Source organism: Barbatula barbatula (genome assembly GCF_947034865.1).
Source record: "Barbatula barbatula genome assembly, chromosome: 9".
Taxonomy (NCBI): Eukaryota; Metazoa; Chordata; class Actinopteri; order Cypriniformes; family Nemacheilidae; genus Barbatula; species Barbatula barbatula.
The window spans coordinates 14,725,684-14,746,543 of NC_136772.1; the positions used below are offsets into that span (position 1 = coordinate 14,725,684).

The window sequence follows — 20,860 nt, forward strand, 5'->3', positions numbered from 1 at the left end:
CTCAGTTTCCAGTGTTATACTGCTGATAGACAGAGTGCTCACATTCTCATTAGTGTCTGGCAGTGGTGTGGGTGCTGAATGGCTGGAGGCCACCCTGTAGCACTGGAATCATTTGGCTAGATAACATATGACACCCAGAGGTGAGCCTAGTCAAATATGACACAATTTAAACTATTTCTTACTATTTATTTTGTATTTGCTATTTCTACAAAAGCTATTTCTATCTAAATTCATTGGATGGCAGATACGAGCTGAGATATTATATTTGGTGTTTCTGTAGCTCAACTGATAGATCATAGCTCTGGCAATATATGAATAGATCAAATGTATGGAGATCTGAGTTAACTTTTGCACAAGAGTTTAAACATAGATGTGTAATTATTGTTATTTGTGAGGTTTGCATTTATCGTAAACATTATAATAAAAAAAATATTTCTTTCAAACTTATGTCCGTCCAAAGAAAAAATGTTAGTGGTCAAAATAATTGTTAATATTGAGATTTGACTGCAGTCGCATGGTTAGCTTAAAGTATTAAAATGAACCAGAATTTATTAAAGTGAAATGTAGGTGGCTCCTCTACCAAAAAAGAGTGTTAAAACAGTGCTGCATTATTAGCAACTTCAGTGGCGTACTGCAAATGACGCGTGACAAATGATTTTGACACTGCCACAAAGAAGGTTCGAATCCGCTGAACTCGCTTCTCCAAATTTGTACATTTACATTTTTACATTTAGTCATTTAGCAGACGCTTTTATCCAAAGCGACTTACAGATGAGGAAACATTGGAAGCAATTATAACATCACATATAAGATCTACTTTTTTTATCAATATATTATTTAAAGCGTGTTGTGTTTTAACATAGTTGAGGATGGCTGCTGCAGTAACAGCATGTTGTCACTGAATGGCTATAGCCCAGGGAAGCGCACGATAATGAAGTATAATCCAAACTAGAACTTTAATCGATGAAAAAGAACAAACATGGGAGACACTCAACCAAATGTAACATATTCAGGTTAAACATAATCGGGGACTAATAAACCTTATGATCAACACATGCTAAACCAAACAGACTATAACTGTGACAGTCCCCCCCTCCCGGAAGGCACGTCCTCGCACCATACAGGTCCAACTGAGGAGGCAATGGGGAGAGGTTGCCAGGTCGGGGGTTCAGGAGGTGGACAAGGGGAAGGCAATGGGGAGAGGTCGCCAGAGGCGGGGACCCGTAAGACGTAAGAGTGACCAATGATTGAGGTGTAGCTGGAGGAAAAGAGGAGCCTTAAAGAGCCAAAGGGGGGAGTGACGAGGCATAGGCAGAGGATTGAAGCCCTTAGGCGGCAGATGGTCGACAACTGACCAAGGCGGAGGGATGTGAGAACCTGGTGGAGCTGGTGGGATGACGCGCTATGGTGGACATGAGAGAGACAGAAGCCAAGGTGTAGCCGCAGGGTCTGAGGGCCAAGGTGGAGTCCAGGTCTTGGAGACTGGAGGCAGAGACATGGGATACTCAACCCCCGAGGTAGCTGGCGGCTGGAGATCCCGAAGCTCATCCGACCCAACGGTTTGGCTTGCAGAGAGTGAGCTGATGTGCCTCCGGATGGCAGACCCAGGGCAGACTAACTGGCTGACGACAACAGGGAGAGGGTAGCTGGACGGGAAGTTCTCGGAAGCTGAAGAGGAGGTGCTGTCTGAATGATCAACACAGGCAAGGAACACAGAAGACAAAACCAAACAAACAATTGTTTGAACAAACAAACTGTGACACATGTACTGTATGATAGGGTCAGGAATGAATACATAGATGTGAGATCGTCATGTTGAGGTACAGTAGTAGGATTGGATGACCTCACGAGAGTCTGCCATACCTTGGCCTTAGGTGAATTGACGCCACTGGATGCATTTGGATTAATTATCAAATTATCCAAACACTGTGTCATACATTGACATCCAAAAAGGAGAAGATCTTCAGGCTTTTTCCGTTTCAAGCTACATTACCAAATATAAAAAAAGCTAAGTAAACTTTTTTGCACTGAAGGCATGATCACAAGCCATATAGCATATAGCAATGTTTTGCCGGGTTTGCCAAAATTTGAAAGTTTTCTTACTTATCACATCATTATTTATGAAAAATGGCCTCAGCACAATGTGAGTGGAAGTGGCTTAACTGGCTGAGATTTTAGCAGAAGTACGTCATCGCCCCGTATGCAGATACCCCATTGATGGTACATTGGGGGAAATGGCTTTCAGCTTGTATTCGTTTTAACCATAACATTTAGCATATAAAGATAAAGTATATAGAGGTATGGTAGAAAAAAATCCCTAAAATCAAATCAAAAAGCAGTGACCCAAGTAACAGGAAGGACTACACAGCTGATTCTTGACATGAAAAGACAAGCAGAGGTCAGGGCTGAGTGAAGATCTCCTCACTTCACTCTTCAATCCGCAAGATTGTTCACGTCTCTGTTCCCGCTGTGCCTGAGGGTGGTTGTGCGCGACATGTTTTTCTGAGCATATCTGTGTGTCTGGAATAATCAAACACAAGAAAACTCTGTCAGTCTGGTTCTGTCTGGACTCACAAATATCAGACATCTGTTTCACTGTCGTTCATCCACATTTTCAGGTCTGGTGATTCAGCCTGTGATCATTGATTTAAATCTCTAATTCTTAAACATACTATAAAGTAGCTTCATGCACACTAAATACATTTAGTCATTTTGCAGACGCCTTTATCAAAAGCGACTTACAAATGAGGTAAACAATGGAAGCAAATAAAAAAACACAAGTCAACAAAAAGCATATTGTCACAAGTTTGTGTATGATACTGTGTACCAGTTATCTTTGATCCCTTAGTCATCTGTAAGCATTTTTAATCACATAAGTCATCTAACAACTTATTTGTTTAAGGGTGGTTCAAATATTATGGCTTGTACCCACTAGCACAACACTTGAGACGGGCCGTCTAATGAAAATGTTTATTTCCTATTCCTTAACAGATATAGTTTACCTCCCACCAAACCTTTCTCGATCTACAACCTTTATAGCATTTACTTTCCCTAAAATGCAGCAAAAATGAGTTCGGAATGGATTTTACACAGAAGGAAAACTGGTCGCTTGGTCTAACATTTATAAAGGCTTCGTGTTATGTTTATAAAGAATACTTTTCTGTATCCTGCAGCCTTGCCCCCAGGAGAACACACGGATTGTGACTCCCTGTTGTCTGCAGAGAAAAGCAGGATAGATCGAAAGCACTTTCTTATCATGTTTACAAGAGAGTGAGGCACTCGGACCCATCCGAACATAAAAGATATACGTTTAAAATCACTCATGCGTGTCCCTTTCCTGTGATCTATTTATTTCTCTCTCTTATCACTCCCAGTGAGCTTCCTATCATTCTTTTGATATCTATGAGTCACACATGCTCATGCCCCCTTGTATATTTTAGCCGTCTTCCATTTATTTTCTTCTCTTTTCCACGCCTAATAGTGTTCATAAAATGTGTTAAGAGTACTTTTGATTGTCACACTATGGTTCATCCTCTGGTCTTATTCTGGCATCTTGCTTATGTCATTATTCATGAAAGAAGTAAAGCTTGAGAAGCTTTCCTTTTTTACTCCTTTGTGTGTGTATAATCTACTTTTGGCTGCTTTCCGATGTTACTGCCTGCTAGGTTGTGTAGGCTGGCCACAGGTCACCTTGTCCAAATTTCCTCAAATTAAAACGTTAGACTAGCTCTGCCATTCTTAAGCTTTGCTTCTCAACCCAAACAAGCTTCAGCTTACATTTCTCAGCCCAGTGTACATCTAAACTTTAGGGTTTCCTTAAGCTTATGGAGTCTTACTCTTCAAAGCTATTTAACATTATAATGTAGACATCTTACCCTGCTACTATTATATAACATTTACATCATTGAAGGACACATTTACTACCCTCTGACAGACCCTGTGGTACCACTGAGATCCTAACACCCTGGTGGGTGTTGTGTTAACCTGACCCCTGCCACATCACAGCAGTGTGGCACTATTAGGGCACTCACAAGCAAACTGGGAATCCATCCTGCCATCTTCGGGGCCATATGGCCTTCAGCTGCTATCCACTGTACCAAATGCTCAGAAGTAGCAAAATGACGCTTTGCCCTATCATAGGGAAAACAATTCCAGTTCCAGAAATTCGATCCCCAAATCTGTCAGGCATTCCCTTGTAATGAGCTTTCTTCCCATGACCTTGTACAGTATGAGCAATGCAGATGAAAATTGCTTTTCAGGGGTGCCAGTAGGAATTCGCCTGGGAAATGGTCTTGTTGTCTATGCTGTATGCCCATTAGCACATTCAGAGACCCGTCAGTATCAGCTGTGAATTTACAATTAAGCCACCCGGTGTTCTCTTTTTTTATCATATTTACTTACTACGTTCAGATGTGTGGCAAGCTCAGGCACAGGGGCTAGCAGCAAATCAGACCATTCTGACTTACTGCTTTTAAGAAAATGAAGAGCTACTTCCACAGCAGGAAAGAGTCAAGCTTTGAACAGCAATGCGATTATACAGTATAGGGTTTTGCGACGGCACACAATAAGCACATTTGCATTTTGATAATGAAATTCTGTAGCTCGCAAAACAGCAAAAGAATAGTGTTGGCTTTCAAAGTAAGCTTTGGTTTTAACTGCGGGTGTGACGAGGCACTTATCACGAGAACGAGACGAGACTTTTAGACGTTTTAAAGAAATCCTTAATGATGAAATATATAGGGAACATTTTCTTCAATTCACCATAAAACACAAAATGCAAAGATTTAGTCATTATAGAATCACCTTGTGAAACTTCTTTTTTAATGAATTATTTGATGCAGTAAATACTTCAAAATGTTTTGTGATAAACTCAACTGACAAGCAGTAATTGCACAAAAGATATGCTTTGTTTTCTTAACAGGTGCAGCTGTTAGTACAGAGTACTGCTTGTGTTATCAGAGGTGGCGATCATATCACAATGTCAATTTGAACACCGTAGCCTTCGTAGAAACGGTTAAAACTACATAAACACATCATGTTTTATGCACACGAGCAAGAGACAGATGATCTGTTTTCGAAGTATTAAACGTATTAACGTATTATTGAACGTATTAAAAAATAACGTAATGTGAAATTGCAATTGCGTAACTGTACTTGTTGTACAGTCAGCTCAGCTGCTGATCAGCCACGCGCTGCACGCTTCCAAAGCTCTGCTGTGCTGGGGGAACCGCCGGAAACACTTGTGCTTAATGGGCGAGATGCTGCAGACGACTGGCCGGCCGGTCTTTGTAGCGCTGCTCACAGTTCGCACATACATTGTTCAATTATACGCGTATTCTATACAGTAATGAAAACAAGATACACCACAACAAAATGTGCACTCACACAAATGCTCCCAAATATATTTTGAGGTGACACAGGTTAAATTTAGGGCGCAACATAATGCATAATTCGCTAACACCCGATCATGCCAATTGCGTGAGAATATTGTATTCCCGCGAGATCTCGTGCCTCTTCAAACACGTAGTTTTAACCGTTAGTTTAGTTGAAATCAGACCTGCTTTTTTGTTTGCATGACACTCGTGCAAGTCTTGTATTCTTGTGGCTGCACCTGTGAGTCAACACACATTTGCCTCAGCATTAACTCTTTCTCTGCCGCTGACAGGATTTTCTGTCATTTGATGTATGGTGTGTTTTCCCCAAGTGGCAACCTTCCGATCTCTCTCTTGAAGCCAACACAGAAGTGACTTCGAGTGCAATTCAGCACCTTTAAAGCAATTTTTACTGTTATACCATAGGGGGTGCTGTTACAAGTCTTTTACATGAGTATGCTTTACAAAGTTGTGTTTCTTAACATTAGTAAATGCATTAGCTAACATGAACAATGAGCAGCCTCATTTTCACGTTTATTCATCTTTGTAAATGTCATCACACGTATTCATGTTAGTCCACTGTGCAGTAACCAATGTTAACATATACTAAATCTGACTTAAAAAATGTATTTGTAAATGCTGAAAGTAACATAAACTTAGATTAATAAAAATGTTAGACATTGATTTAACTACATTTTCTGTCATTAAAGTTTTATGAATATGAGCAAAAATGCTGATTGGTAACTTTTGTTGTTGTGGCTGTACAATTTAATATGAAAATATTTATGAAAGAATTCCAGTTGCAATTTTATGTGTAAAAAGTATCGTAATGTCATTGCTGTGGGTCCAAATACAATTTTATTTTTAGGTTTTAGGGTTTGAAATGAATGTCTTAACTTGATTTGCAATGCAACTTGTTTGTACTGAACAGCAATGATAGACAGGGAGATTGTTTTAATTTTTTGTTAAACGGTCAATATTGTTGCATTTCTAACTGTTGGTACAGAAACTGCATACTCCACCATTAACCCTTTCTCTTCTTTGTTTCTTGGCAGAATCTATCTTCTTCGTGTCTGCATCATCTCGTACGCCCAGTGTGACATTTGGAGACTCGTTTGACCTGCAGTGCATTGTAAAGCCACGCCACAATCCCAGCGTTCCCGCTGCAGTCACATGGCGCTTTCAGCCAACAGAGGGCAACGGAGAGTTCCTGGAATTGGTGACGTTCACTCGTGACGGCACCCTGCAGTGGGGCGATCAGCTGCTGGGCCTTGGCATGCGTACCACAGTGGATCGTACGGCCACTAACACCAACTTTCGCCTCAGCGTCACCCGAGCCGGACGTAAGGAGGCTGGAACATATCAGTGCGCTGCCCTGCTTTATCGGAGGAATTACGATGGCACCTGGAGCACAGTGGCCAACCGCACCTCCAACCTGCTGGGCATCAGTGTACTGCAGCCTGGTGAGTCTAAAAATGGCTACAAACGCAGGAAAGGTGCATGTAAGCTACCTCACTGCTTGACAAAAAAACAGACTGTATTGACAACCCCCTTTAAAGTTTTGTTAAAACTTTAAGCAAAGGGTTTGTAGTACCGAAATGAGCTCATGGCTCATGGAGTTATTCTCCAACCTTCTAAGTTAGCATAAATGCTACAAGTAGCCGTTAATGACAATTCACTCTTTGTTACTTGCACAAATAAAGATTTCACTGCTGATGCATCATGTTGTAGCCTGGCCTAGTTTCACAACGTCCTCTTTTCCTTCATTCACTCTGTCGGCTCCTTTTTTTGCTGTGTGCATGTGGGTGGTGTTTAGGAAATATTGGCCTCTCTATGCTCGTAAGATTAATGGAAATGGCTGTGATGTGTGTGTGTGTGTGCGCAGATGGGGGAGACCCTCCTAATGGCCTTGAGTTCGGGAGAAAGCGGTTGTTTTAACATCCTCAATTCCAGAGAAAGCAATTACAGAAGAATATGAAGAGGGCAATGGTGGAAGGTGGGGGATGGCTTAGGTAGAAAGGGAGGATCATTAGTGCAAAAATGGGAGCTCATTAAATTCCCTCTCCTTGGACTTTACTCTCAAGGGTGACCAATGTCATTCCCAAAAGGCCAGTTTTTTCACTGACCACACACACACACATACAAACACACACACACACACACACACACACACGAACACACACACACACACACACACACACACACACACACACACACACACACAGGTATACATCAATTTTAAAAAGTCTTATTACAATCTGTAATGAACCAACAATCTTTTATTATTAATATAGTATGCTAGAATAGAATACCTAATGCGACTTAGGTCCGCAACGATATTTGAAGGCATTAATCTAAAGTATTTTCAACTATATTAACTAAACTTTAACATATTTTCGTTATTAAAAGTAAACAAACACTGAGAAATGTAGGATCTTATTGTTTTAAATGCTTTTTTAATGATGGTTTGTTTAATTTTAAATCATTTTAAAAGTCCCGAGACCCCTTTGCAAGTTTGTAAATGCCCCCTAGTTGCCACCCTGCGTAAAACACTAGAATAAACCTTCTAGTTTTCAACACTTTTTTTACTTTTTATATATCTAAAAGATTAAGGCACATAAGGCAAGCATGTGTGTGAATTTCTTATAAAACATGAGGCCATGTTAGAGAGCATTAACTAGGAAACTAACCCACAAAAAGTAGAGAAACTAGTCAACCTTACTAATTTTTCATTTGAAATGAGCGTATAGTGACTCATTCTAAAATACTAAGTGGAGCTAATTAATCTAATCCTGTGACACTGCATACTTTCTTTAAGGATGTATTATCATTGAAGAGCAACAGTAAGAACTGCTGGGTTTTTTGCGATGAGTTTTTTTATAAGAATGTCCAATGACATTCAAATCATTTTCTAAAATATATTTTGTAAAGCTGAAACACAGGCTTTCTGAGGTCAGTATGTCCTAGTTTTCTTGTAAACCCAAGCTGTACTGCACCTGATTCCAAACACTCAATTTTTGCTGAGCCAAACCATCTCTATAGAGCATATTGGCATGGAAACGCACTTTTCCTCTCATGTGCTGAGCTGTAGTGTCTCTATGACCTACAGTCAGTACAGAAGAACCTAGTTTATTCTTTATCTCCATTGGGTTTTTTATGTACTTTTGTGCATGTTCCTTAGTTTGCCTCATTTGTAAACTGAACACTACACATCATAAATGTGTGTTGCATTCTTGCATAAATAAACTTCTCTGTAAGAATTGGTGCAGGGACTTAGCATGAGCTAATGGCTGTGAGACCACACAGAAGGGGTAACATGTTCTGCTTTACCCCTCAGGCCTGCCCTCCGGCAACTTGCGTTTTAGATCAGCCCGCTAGAGAGTTCCTTGTAGGTACATTGGCTCACTCCAGCCTGGGGTGGCATTATTACAAAGCTGAGATTGCATTTTTTTGAGATATTGGATGTTAAAAACAGAAATAACATCACATCGTAGAAATGGCATGCGTATGCAATGTATCAATTGTATCTAAACATTTCAAATCAATTCCATTATCTTTATAAATCCTATTAATAATTACACTGATTTTTTTCACAAGCTTTATTGCAGCTGGTGCATCTCTATTGTCTCCTCAGCTGAGGTTTTGGGCAGGATCAAGTAGTAATTACTAATATTTAGTAGCTCGGCCACATGCCAGAAGGTCTCTTCAAAGTGAAGTGAGAGATGTTGAGGATGCAGAGGTTGGGTGAGAGCTCAGGATCCTTTGAGCTCCTGTGCCTTTCATCGCCGTGTCTTACTTCCTCCTGGGCTGTCTAACACATTGATGTCTGCAGACAGGAAGTTCTACCTGATGCTGAGAAATCAGAGCTGCGTTGCCTCAAGGTTTTGTTCCTGCTAGGATTATACGGGAAGTATCAAACCTGATAAAAACAAAAAGAATACAGAAGTTGGCGAAGGAAGCTGCCACATAATGCTTTGTCATGCTATACATACCCAGAAATGTATAAAGTATTGAAATTCAGTACCAGTTTGGTACTAGAATGTAAAAAAGTAGGGATGCAAGTCTTTTTATAGTATCAGCAATATAGAGTATGTCCAGATTTTGGTTCTTGTGCGCTGTCTGCTGACAAAAGGCTACTTTTCTTAGTCACATATATATTTGCTTGCATGGTTTGTAAAAAGTGTTTTCTTCGGTAAAGTAAATGTAAACAAAAACATATATTTTTCCCATTGATCAAATCTGTCTGTGTAATAAACCTTGCTGTGTAAAGGCCTTATGGACCTATAATGCTGATGTTAACAATATTTACAACATCACTCCTCTACATGTCAAGTGTTTTTTTGTCTGTTTTACATAATAATTGTCTGAAAAATGTTGCTTAATTTCTATTTTTGTTCTATTGTTTGTCTGTTTTCTGTGTTTGTCCTTCTTATGTTCATTTTACTCTTACAACTTACTGTCTTTACTATTTTAAGCAGTATGCTTTGCAGACTGTGTGTATTCAAGGATATCAAAACAGTTAAGCTATAATGTTTGGCATTGGGTAGTAAGGATGGAATTGCATAAACAGCAGACCCGTGGCAGTGGGCAGTCGTGGGCAGCTGTTTTCTCAATAGTGTGTGACCAGTGTGACACCAGTGACTACTGATGTGTAAACCAGTTCCACCTCCCTCCATTTCACACTGTAATCCCAGTAACATGCCATATATAGTTCTTTCATGTTGTTGAGGGAAGAAGATGCAACGTGTTATGCTTTTCTCACAGCTTTAGCTCCGTGTATAGCTTTTTGCTGACCTGAAAGAGGTTTAGCAGTAGTAGTTCATTGTTATAGTAGTTTAGTAAAGCAGATTCCGTGAACATCCTTAAAACTTAAAGGGATAGTTCACCCAAAAATGAAAATTCTGTCACCGTTTTCTCACCCTCAAGTTGCTCCAAACTTGTACAAGAAATTTGAAGTCAATGATGACACAGAACTGAAAATTGCTCTGTTTCAAAATATCTTTCTTTGTGTTTAGCAGAACAAAGTAATCTTGTATTATAAGCACAATAATGATTGATAACACAAACATGCATTCACCCCGTTTAAGATGCATTTGCTCCACTGGCTTTGTGACCTCATTCACACAAGAGGAAAGCCGGCAACCGGAGTAAACTTCAACATGCATTTGGGAATCAACGTATCATCCTGAGAACGCGTTTGAGAACGAGTGCCATGCAGTTGAAGAGCGCACGTTATCCACAGAGCTTTTTCTAAATGGGTTAGTTAGTTCACCAAAAAATGAAATTTCTGTCAAAATTTACTCACAGTCTTGTCATTTTAACCCTGTGTGACCTTTTTCTTCTTAAGAACACAAAAGTAGATATTTTAAAGAATGTTGGTAACAGAACAACGGCGGCACCCTTAAGCCTCTATTTTTAAAAAAAACGATGCAAGTGAATGGGTACCGCCGTTGCTCGGTTACCAACATTCTTGAAAATATCTTTGTGTTCTGCAGGAGAAAGAAAGTAATACAGGTTTGTGATGACAAGAGGGCTGGTAAATGGTGACATCATTTTTGAGTGAACTAACCCTTTATGTTTTTTTATGTCTAAATTCGTCTAAATAATATATCCATCAACTTCTAGCCTTACTACGGATGTGAAAGTCGAGGTGATTACGCAGGTGTGTCACCTCTGTAACCACATGTTCAAGCAGTTCTTACAGACATTTGACATTCACATTGTAGAGCTTCATCCTACAAAAATGTCATAAACATCAACAAATACAGCCCTGCTGTTGATGTTTACTTCATTATTGACATTTCAGATCAGCCCTGATGGAGCCCCAAAGCATCTCTGCCATGTTCCGTCTCTGAATACAGCCTCACCTCGGCGCCAGTGTGATCAGTCACTGTCAGCCAGAACGTGTCAGAGCGTTTGATTGGCTGTGAAGTTATAAAGAACAAAGAGGCCTCGTATTCTCCAACATACAATACAGGCTCTCAGCGTGAAGGCCCATTTTAGAGGAATGTTTAACAAACTGAATGCGAGCCGTTCGATTTATCCGTTTCATCCCTTTCACGATTGTTTTCTAAATGTTAAATACTTTTAGCTAAATGTTGCAAGCTGACATTTGGAGGAACAAGTTGCGTGAAGAAAATTCTCTGGGAGAAATGGCAACAGGAGTGGAGATAATGATGTGTGAACGCTTCATGGATCTGACTGAATGCATTATTGAGAGACATTAAATCATGTCTCCAGAAGTGCCTGTTTAATATGTATAAGGCAAAGCTTCTCGCCACACGACAGTGTGAGATGGAGCGGCTCAGTGTAAATGCAATAAATGAATAACTGTTGCAAGAATGGTGTGGTTCACACAATGAAAACAAACACCTACCGGTCTGAAAAAGTTGGAGGTTTTGGATTATGTGCTTGCAGGCCTTGATAGAAGACCTTTTTTATGCCTGTGAACATGATGTTCTGGTTTCATAAGCTGGTCGCATCTGCGTACCTTTAAAGTTTTTTGTTCATATTTAATACATGGTTCACTTTGTGCATTTACCTCGGCCACCCCAGGGGTTTCTCACAGATCTATGATGACACAAGCTGTGACTGCCCTTTGTTTCTCAAGATGAGAAGAAACCTAGAATTCACAGACTCTATCTCTCTCCTCATTGTCTCTTCTCTTCTTCGCATTTTTTCTCCTCACACTTCGTCTCTCATTTCGCTTTAATGACTTGAGATGCTTTACATCAAGAGATTTGTGTGTGTTAAATGCTATGATACACATTTCACTAAACTTCGAGTACATCAGAGGAAAAACAGAAGGGAGAAAGCAATAAAAGCAGCATTAACATTGATGAGAAGCTTGTAGGATTTCATACTCTGCTGCATGCTGTAGTGTGAACTACACTCTCTGTAGGTTTCTGTCCATACAAACACTCAGTTTAGCTTGTGTTCTTCTCTTTCTCCGAATCTCTTTGTTATTTTCACACCTCCTTCAATGGAGTTATGTAGCAGATGAAAGACTCACACACTTTACCAGTCAAATCTTTATCCGCCATAGCCGGTTTTCGATACCAGTGTTAAGAGTATTGATCGACGAGTAGGGTTGAAACATTTTGTCTTCCTCATCTTTAATAGCATAGGGATAGGTCACCCAAAAATGGCATATTTGTCGATGTGGAACCCTGTTTGTAAAACACAAAAGGAGATACTCTGGACTCGATTGACTGCCATTGTATGGACATTTTTCCAATGTTTTGAAGCAATACGGTCGCTGACACAGGACTAAGATGTCGTCACGTTTTCACTTCTTTGCAAAAGGATATATTATATTTACAATCTGTAGAGAAGTTTGTCCAATGAGGGCTACTGTAGAAACAACATGGGCAATTCCATGTAAGCGGACCCCTGGTGTATGTAGATAGAAATAGCTTATTCTAAGGTAATAATAACAAGACGCTTCATTGTGTAAGGTCTTTATACACCTATGCAGACAAACTTATGTATATTATGTTGCATTTCTGTCAATAGATCCTGAAATTACACAGAGCACCTTTAATATGCTTCCTTTATGTCAATTTGTTTACTTTGGGTGTCACAATTAGAATAAGTGGTTAATGTGTATGTTCGTGTGGAAGGGATTGATGGTTATTATTTTAACAACCCTTAAATACTAATCATGCAGCTCATTCTCCCATGATTCATAGTTGCTAACATGGGCGGACTGGCCATCTGGCGGCGTATCAAGCGTTTCCCCGATGCTTTGGCTATTCAGACGAACGGCTTATAAATGTGAATGCACGCAACGCAAATGCGATTTCTCTTCCCGGCTAATAACCGTCATTACCAGTGATAATAGTTTTTTTTTTTACTGCTTTTATACGTTATTACGTACGCTACATGACCATATCATCACTTATCATAAGCATTTAGTGTTTATTTTATCGATTTTCTTCTAAACACAAGGAAGATCTCAATATTTACAGCAGGTAGATTCGGTTCGTATCAACCTGCTGGCTCTTTCTGAGGTCAGGAACAGTAAGTGTGACGGGGGTCTCCTCCACATGGTTGTGCCCTGAGGACAGATGCTATGACACTTCTAATGCAATGCCTTTCATTCATCAATGCTTCCTTTCTGAGGAGGTTTACATTGCCAACTTTAAAAAGCGTTCTGATCTCCTCTGTTTTTTCTCTCCAGAGCAATCTTACGTTTAATCTAGAATGATGAAACTACATAATATGCACATTTTAAATATTTATGTGTACGTTCACATACACTCCCACACCTACCTCCTGATGGATTACGTAAGCCAGGTGGGTTGAGAGAGCAGCTTATGTGATTCTCTTTCTCAGGAGGAAGCCGGCATGAGATGGACGTCTGAAGTTTCCTCCCTCTGGTTAAGTGTAGGTCGCTTCAGGCGTTGCTCATGTTCATTAAGATCTCCCAATCGTGCCACTTAATGAAACAAAGCTGGCAGGTTGATGCTAAGCCTTGTGGCATTGATATTCATTCATCTTCCTCTTCTAAAACTTTAGCTCGAATTAGAATTCTTGTGTCTTTAAGTGCAGTAGAGGGAAACTCCTCTAGCTGTGATTTCATCAGAAATCCAGCGTGAATTCCCCCTTCACACGCAAACAGCCTCTCAGCAGGAGTTGCAATATGATTTTCCCCTGGTGAAGCCCAACTTTTTAACACTTTTCACATTTAAAACTTCTCTATTTAAATGCGAATATTAGACTTTTCTTCCCCTTCCGTGATTGCGTTTGTGCTTTTACGGCATGTGCGAAATGCAATAAGAACAAACACTTTTCGTTTGTGCCGATCTCTGGGGATGCTGCCCAACCTTCCAACATCGTGACACAATCTAATCTGTGCGTTGTAATACCAGTGGATGTGTCTTAATGGGGCCATCCCCGGTTTAGATTAATGAAGCAGTCAGAAGTGGAATATGAACATTTTTACATTAGTTTCTCAGTATGAACAGGATGAGTTATGAAAAAGAGACAGGATTGGTGTTGCCCTACATAGAATACAGAACCAAAAGACAAACATGTAACCAGATACAGAACACATACTGCACAGCGAATACTGCACTTCCAAAATAAATCAATACATCTTATTTATTTCATGTTTTATTCCAGCTGCAATATGTGTCACAACACCCGATGAACACAGAGAAAGATATTTGGAAGAATGATTGTAACCAAAGAACTGTTTGCTTTCCTACAATCTTCAAAATATCATATTTTGTGTTCATTAGAACAACAAATAAACCGATTTGGAACCACTTGAGGATGAGTAAATGAAGACATTAACATTTTTGGGTGAACTTTTCCTTTAACGTACCTTCAGGATTATGTGTGTGAGACTGATGAAGAGAACCAAACAACATCTCATTGTTTGAGGTTAAGATGTTTTTATGAGCTTGAAGACTAATCAAGTTACCATTACGGAACAATGAATATTGATTTACTCTCTCTTTCTCCATGCTTTCCTACTATTCTCTTGTAACCCTCTTGTTTGCGATACGCGCAGACTCCTTCTCATTAATTGTCCCAGTGTTGTCCCAGCGGCCACTGTTATAGTGTTAAACATCTTTAACATAAATGGGTCCTGGCAGTGACGGATCAATGCACCCCCACACCTGTCGTGGCCTGTTGGGCACCAGCCACCCTGCCAACTGATGGCTCTCACTGTGCCCTTAATTGATGCAGTCTGAATCGTCATGGAAACCGTATCACTGTCTCTCATGGATGGATCACTGCTGTCCATCTTCATTACGAGCAGAGTATTGCACTATGCACCACAATCTTCCTTTAGGGCAAAGAGAATTTATCAGTTTCTCTCTCCATCTCTCCCACAGATACTGTTCTTCCTTTCTCAAAAGCTTAGTTTCACATTCTGATTCCTTCTCTCTTGAGCTTCCTTCTCCGTCATTTTTGCACCCCAAAGCCTCCTTGAAAACTCCCTTCCCTTCCGAAATGCTATTCACCCCAAAGATCCCGGATAGAATCTCATACAGGTTTATAGTCTTTTTATGTGGAATTCATATAAACTCGAGCTTTGTGCATCTACAGGCATCAGAGAGTGCTTTTTAATCTGTTTTGTGACCAATCAAGAAATAATTAGGTACAATTGGAGTTTCCTGTTACTTAATTTTTTTTTGAAAAAACTACTTTTTAGAGCTCCTCCTAGACGCACCGGCCCGTCTGGCACCAACAACCATGCCACGCTCAAAATAGCTTAAATCACCTTTCTTTCCCATTCTGACATTCAGTTTGAAGTTCAGGAGATTGTCTCGACCAGGACCACACCCCTAAATGCATTGAAGCAACTGCCATGTGATTGGTTGATTAAATAATTGCATTAATGAGAAATTGAACAGGTGTTCCTAATAATCCTTTTGGTGAGTGTGTGTGTATATATATATATATATATATATATATATATAAATATATATATATATATATATATAATAGAAAACATACTATTTTACCTCCTACAAAATTGGTGAGATTTGCTCAAAATTTGGTACGTCTGGAGACCGTACTGACAAAAAGTTATTAAAAGGTTTTTAAACTTGATTTAAAAAATTTGATCATCTGAACTGTCCAAAATATTTCCTCGGTCTGCCATTGTGGGCGTCGCCCATTTGAAATGTTGTCGTTAAAATGCAGTATTTACACCAACACAAGGGCTAATCTCTAGGATACTTGGTATGGTACATCACGGTCATGTTCTGAGGGTACCTGTAAAGTTATAGGCCAACGCCCCTAGTGATCATCTGACATGTCTAAAATATTTATCTTTGGGCCATTATTGGGCTTGATCCCGTACTTCCTGCTTGCAGCTATATTTCTAATTTACTCTATTCTTATTTTATTTTCAACTGTCTCTTTCTACACCCTTAAAACAAATCTTACACATTCCTCTCCAAACACTTCATCTGAGCATTCTCTTGCATAGTGGGTTGCTTTGGATTAAAGCATCTGCTAAATGTGTAAATGTCCGCTAAGACTTCAGTGCACAACCTACATTCTTTATTTTACAATGCAGGATGAGACACTGATGGGAATCCACACACCATAGTTTTATTCTGCTCTGTATAAAGCTTTAAAAGTGGCCTGTTTGTATCCGGTCTGATAGAAGAGATTCGGTTGATTCTACCCAGGTGGGAGATGCTAATATTAAAATACAAAATATGTTTAATGAGTACGTCTGAACTCCAGAGATCTGCAGAAATGTCAGAGAAATCGATGAGAATCTTGCAGCATCATCATTTATCTTAAAGGTACAGTTCACCCAAAAATGAACATTCTTTCATCATTTGGTTCTTCAAATTCTGTAGAATTTTTATTCTGATGAACACAGAGAAATAAATTTGAAATAATGCTTGTCAATAAACAGTTCAGTGTCTGGGGCACCTTTGACTATTGTCATTTTTCCTACTATGGTAGTCAATGGTGGCCCAGAACTGTTTGGTTACAAGCATTCTCCAAAATATCTTTCTCTGTGTTCATCAAAAGACAATTAACACAGATTTGGAACAGAATTTAAATTTTGGGGTCAACTGTCCCTTTAATTACAAGAATATTGATGTGGCACTGTTGTACCATGCATAAAATATTAGTGACACCGGTGTTGTGACGCTGTGCTATCCAAATGTTCAGATTTGATTGATGGTTGGAACTTTGCCTGTAACGTCTGAGAACGACTGACCTACTACTGTATATTCTCCAGGTTGTTTCCCAGGAGTCTCAATGTAGAGCACCTTATCTTTCTTCCAGAGCTCATTGGCTTTGAGCTTCTAATTCAATCACTAGAGCTCCCCCGCTCACTTATTTTCCATCCCGGTGCCCAAGCAATAGACCTAGCTCTATGACATTCACAGGCACAATGGAAGATTGATGAACCGCATTTGTTTCTGAAGCATTCGTATCCAAAATTATTTCATAAGGGTTATGTAATAAATTGGTTCTGAGGAGATGCTGAAGGTCAGTAGAGGGGTGGGTATATGTACAGTAGCACTGTCTCCCACCCTATTTACCAGAGTCCTTCTAGTATAAACACACATACACACACAGTGGCTGGACAGCATTTTAATGCATCATACGGGCTCTACTGTTGCGTAGGGTGTACCAAAAGGTGTTGGGAGCAATGAGATACTTTCTTTTGCCTAGTTTTTAATGCATCATTGAATGTGTCCTTGCACTATTGCCCAAAAGGACATCCCAGAATGCATTTTAAAATGCTCAGAGTCTGTTTTAATAAACCATAAATGAAAATCTTAACCGGTGGACCGTCAAGTGTCATTTTGCATATTTTGAAAAGTTACTTGCGCTCATATGCCTTTTTAGACCCCTTAGAAAAACACTTTCAACCCTCCAATACATGTCTGTATTCATCACCAGCTGTCTGAATTAATGATGTGTCTTTAAAAATTCTTCCTTGTACACAGCATCTGGGACATGACATAAACTCTGTTCTCATTTTAATTTTAATCAAAGCCTCAGAAGTTGTCAAACTTTTTTTGCTTTTTTTTTTTAGATGTAAGCTTTATTTACAGAGGGGTTGGAAAGTCAGAAGCAGTAAAAAATTGAGACCGAACAGTTTGTGTTTATTAAACGTCAATCTTTTCCCCACTGAAGCGGAGCATGAAAATATAGACCACTTCGCAAGATGAAGCAATGGAACAGTGGCACTCTTGGTTAAAATATTTACATATTTCATCAAGCTTAAATTTATTTAAGATTTAGTTATATATGTGTTTAACATTTTGATTCGGTTACAAATGTTCTGTTGGTTGTATTATGTTCAAAAGTTTATGCAGTTTAAAAAGATGGATTAGTGTTGTTTACAATTTCCGAAGTGGTCTGTACCAGCGAAGAAATCGCACACATTTGCAGAATGTTCCATCTTTGACCGTCATGGTACAGCGAATTCGAAAAAAAAGAATCGGTAGATATCCTTATTACTGCTTAGTGTAACTAACCTCTTATATTTTGCCCCAAAAAATCTGAGATCCCTGTCCAAGTTTTAAGTTGACAGATGCACCTAAGATGGATGTTTTCATTTTTAGTTATACTAGTACTGGTTCTTTTAGCTTATTTTATAATACATTTCTGTGTGGCCATGAGGCCTGTAGGTATAATACAAGGAGCATAGAACAGATGCTGTTCAACTAAGCCAGTTCCATATTCTTGCCTGCGCCAAAACAAAGACTTAATGAATGCTTCGCCGCCTCTGCATATAAACACATCGCTACGGCCACTCTCAGCGCACATAATTCCTGTGCACAGCTTTCTAATGACAGATTTCGTTCACATTGATCTGGCATGGCTATTTAGACACGGACCAACACCAATCTGTCCCTGGTTGAGTTACAGGAAGACATACAGTATGTCAATGCTAGGAGAGGAATTATGGGAGGATGGCAGAGTTGAACGTATCAAGGTCTCATCTGTGGCCGAGCACAGATCCACATAATTACCATAGGCCTAATTGCATTGTAGAAGACGGCTGGAAATCTTTCTCCAACACAAAAGAATCAGAGACGCATCGGCCTCATTAGCATAGATATTAGGCTCCCATTATGTTTCTGTAACAGACGAAGGCCTAAACTGCTCTCCTGAGGGGATACAACCTCCCACCCCTCCTAAAATAACAAAAATCTTTTTAGCTGGGATTAAGCATTATTTGATTTTAACTGTAATATGGCACATTGCAGGGTCTGCTGTTTGGATTGGCGTGCTAGGCTAAGGGAAGAGCAGTCATGTTGACATTTTTTAGATAGTCTTTGGTGTGCTTGGTTTAGACACTGTCGTGTCTGTTCTTAGTAAGCTGCTCTTTTGCCACTATTGCCAACCTGAGATCACTTCTTAACATCACCATTTTCTCGCTTTCCTGTTCACTTTTCCCTTTTTTTAAATCCTCTCCTCTTTTACGTGTTAAATGTTCGTCGTCTTCTCTTGGGTGCTCTTCTGCCTGCTCTTTCCATTTATAATGATTTTCCACCTCCACATGTGACTGCTCCACTCAAAGCCACTTTACATCTGCAAGGGAGCAAATGAACCCTTTCGCTCTCGTTTAAAAAAAACAGAACACACCGAAAAAAAACCATCATGTTTGCAGGTACATCTTAATAGTTTCTCGGTCTCCACTCTGTTCTGGCTAATAGATGTTCTTTTGTAGCTCATTAATATGCATAAGTTGGGATATGATTATGTTGTGAATGATTGACAGTCGTAAGGACTCTTCATCTGTCAGTGGGAGTTGAAATAAGTAGCTACCTATTAACTGTTCCTCCCTAATGACTGCCTGTGATTTTTGTGTCATCAACAGAACTCCTAAAAGATCATCAATTTAATCATGGAAAAAATCGAAAGGATTTTTTAAGAGCCATTTGGGAATATGTGAGGTTTACACTTTCTTTCAGGTTTCTGATGTTGTTTTAGTAGCTTTACATAAATGCTCTTTTTGGTTTCTAAAGTTTTCACGTTCTCACGTGACATTTAATTATTTAAACAGACGTTTTTCCAAAGTAACTAAAAAATGAGCTGTCTGAAGTAACGCACCATCGTTTCCGGTGTCCAAAATGCTAATATGCACTCTTGATTTTAAACTACCGAAAATCCCTCAATCCTAACCTTTTTCTCCATAACGAAATGAAGTTATTCCTTTTAACGAATTTATTAAATATTAATGTTGGGGATTCTGTGAGCTTGGAGACTCAAGTGTAAACTTGAGATGTGTGAATAAACAGTGCTCATAATTGGAAGTTTAAAAAGTACCTTTACTCAAAATAGATAGCAGCTTGGGCCAGGTAACGGTATTTTTGAAGTCACGACTTAAAGGAGCAATGTGGAGATTTTAGCGGCATCTAGTGGCGAGGTTGCGAATTGCAACCAACAGCTCACTTCACCCCTCCTTTTTGAAGTACTATGCTGGCTAACACAGGGATACAATTTCGTCACATTGTTGCTTCACTTTGAAATAACGTATTTACGAAACATTCTCTGTAGGGCAGTTTGTCCGGCTACTGTAGAAATATCAAGGGGACCTACGGTGTATGTAGATATTAATAGCTCGTTTTAAGGCAGTGGATCTCAAATGGTTTGGCCATGCAAAACCAGAGAACAATTTAACTGGCTGTCGTCACTATGACGTTTGCGTCAGCCACGCTTCAGACACGCCCTCTGTCAAGGGTTAACGCTGACGCCCCGTGTGCTCGGAGCGTCAGGTATCTGCCAACTGCTTTCACGCAGGTCTATCAAAATAAAAGTCTTGCATCAGAAAAACATTAAGAATTACGTTTTTTGTTGTTGATGTTGTTTCTTAGACTGTCCACGACCCACCAGTTAAGAAACATTGTTCTTAATAAAAACATAACGCTTCATTCTGTGAGGTCTTAAAACATATTTATGTATATCATATTGCATTTCTGTCAAGATCTTCGAAAAAACTACACACTGGACCTTTAACAAGCAGGTATTAGCAATATCCC

General features: G+C 39.5%; 1 protein-coding gene across 1 annotated transcript in view; it reads left to right on the forward strand.

Moving 5' to 3' along the window:
• Window positions 1-20,860, forward strand: part of igsf3 (immunoglobulin superfamily, member 3) — a 121,660-nt gene that overhangs the window by 90,493 nt on the left and 10,307 nt on the right. The window contains exon 6 of the mRNA XM_079465121.1: window positions 6,428-6,835. Within this exon, the coding sequence (XP_079321247.1) occupies window positions 6,428-6,835 (408 nt within the window). The remainder of the gene's footprint in view (window positions 1-6,427; window positions 6,836-20,860) is intronic.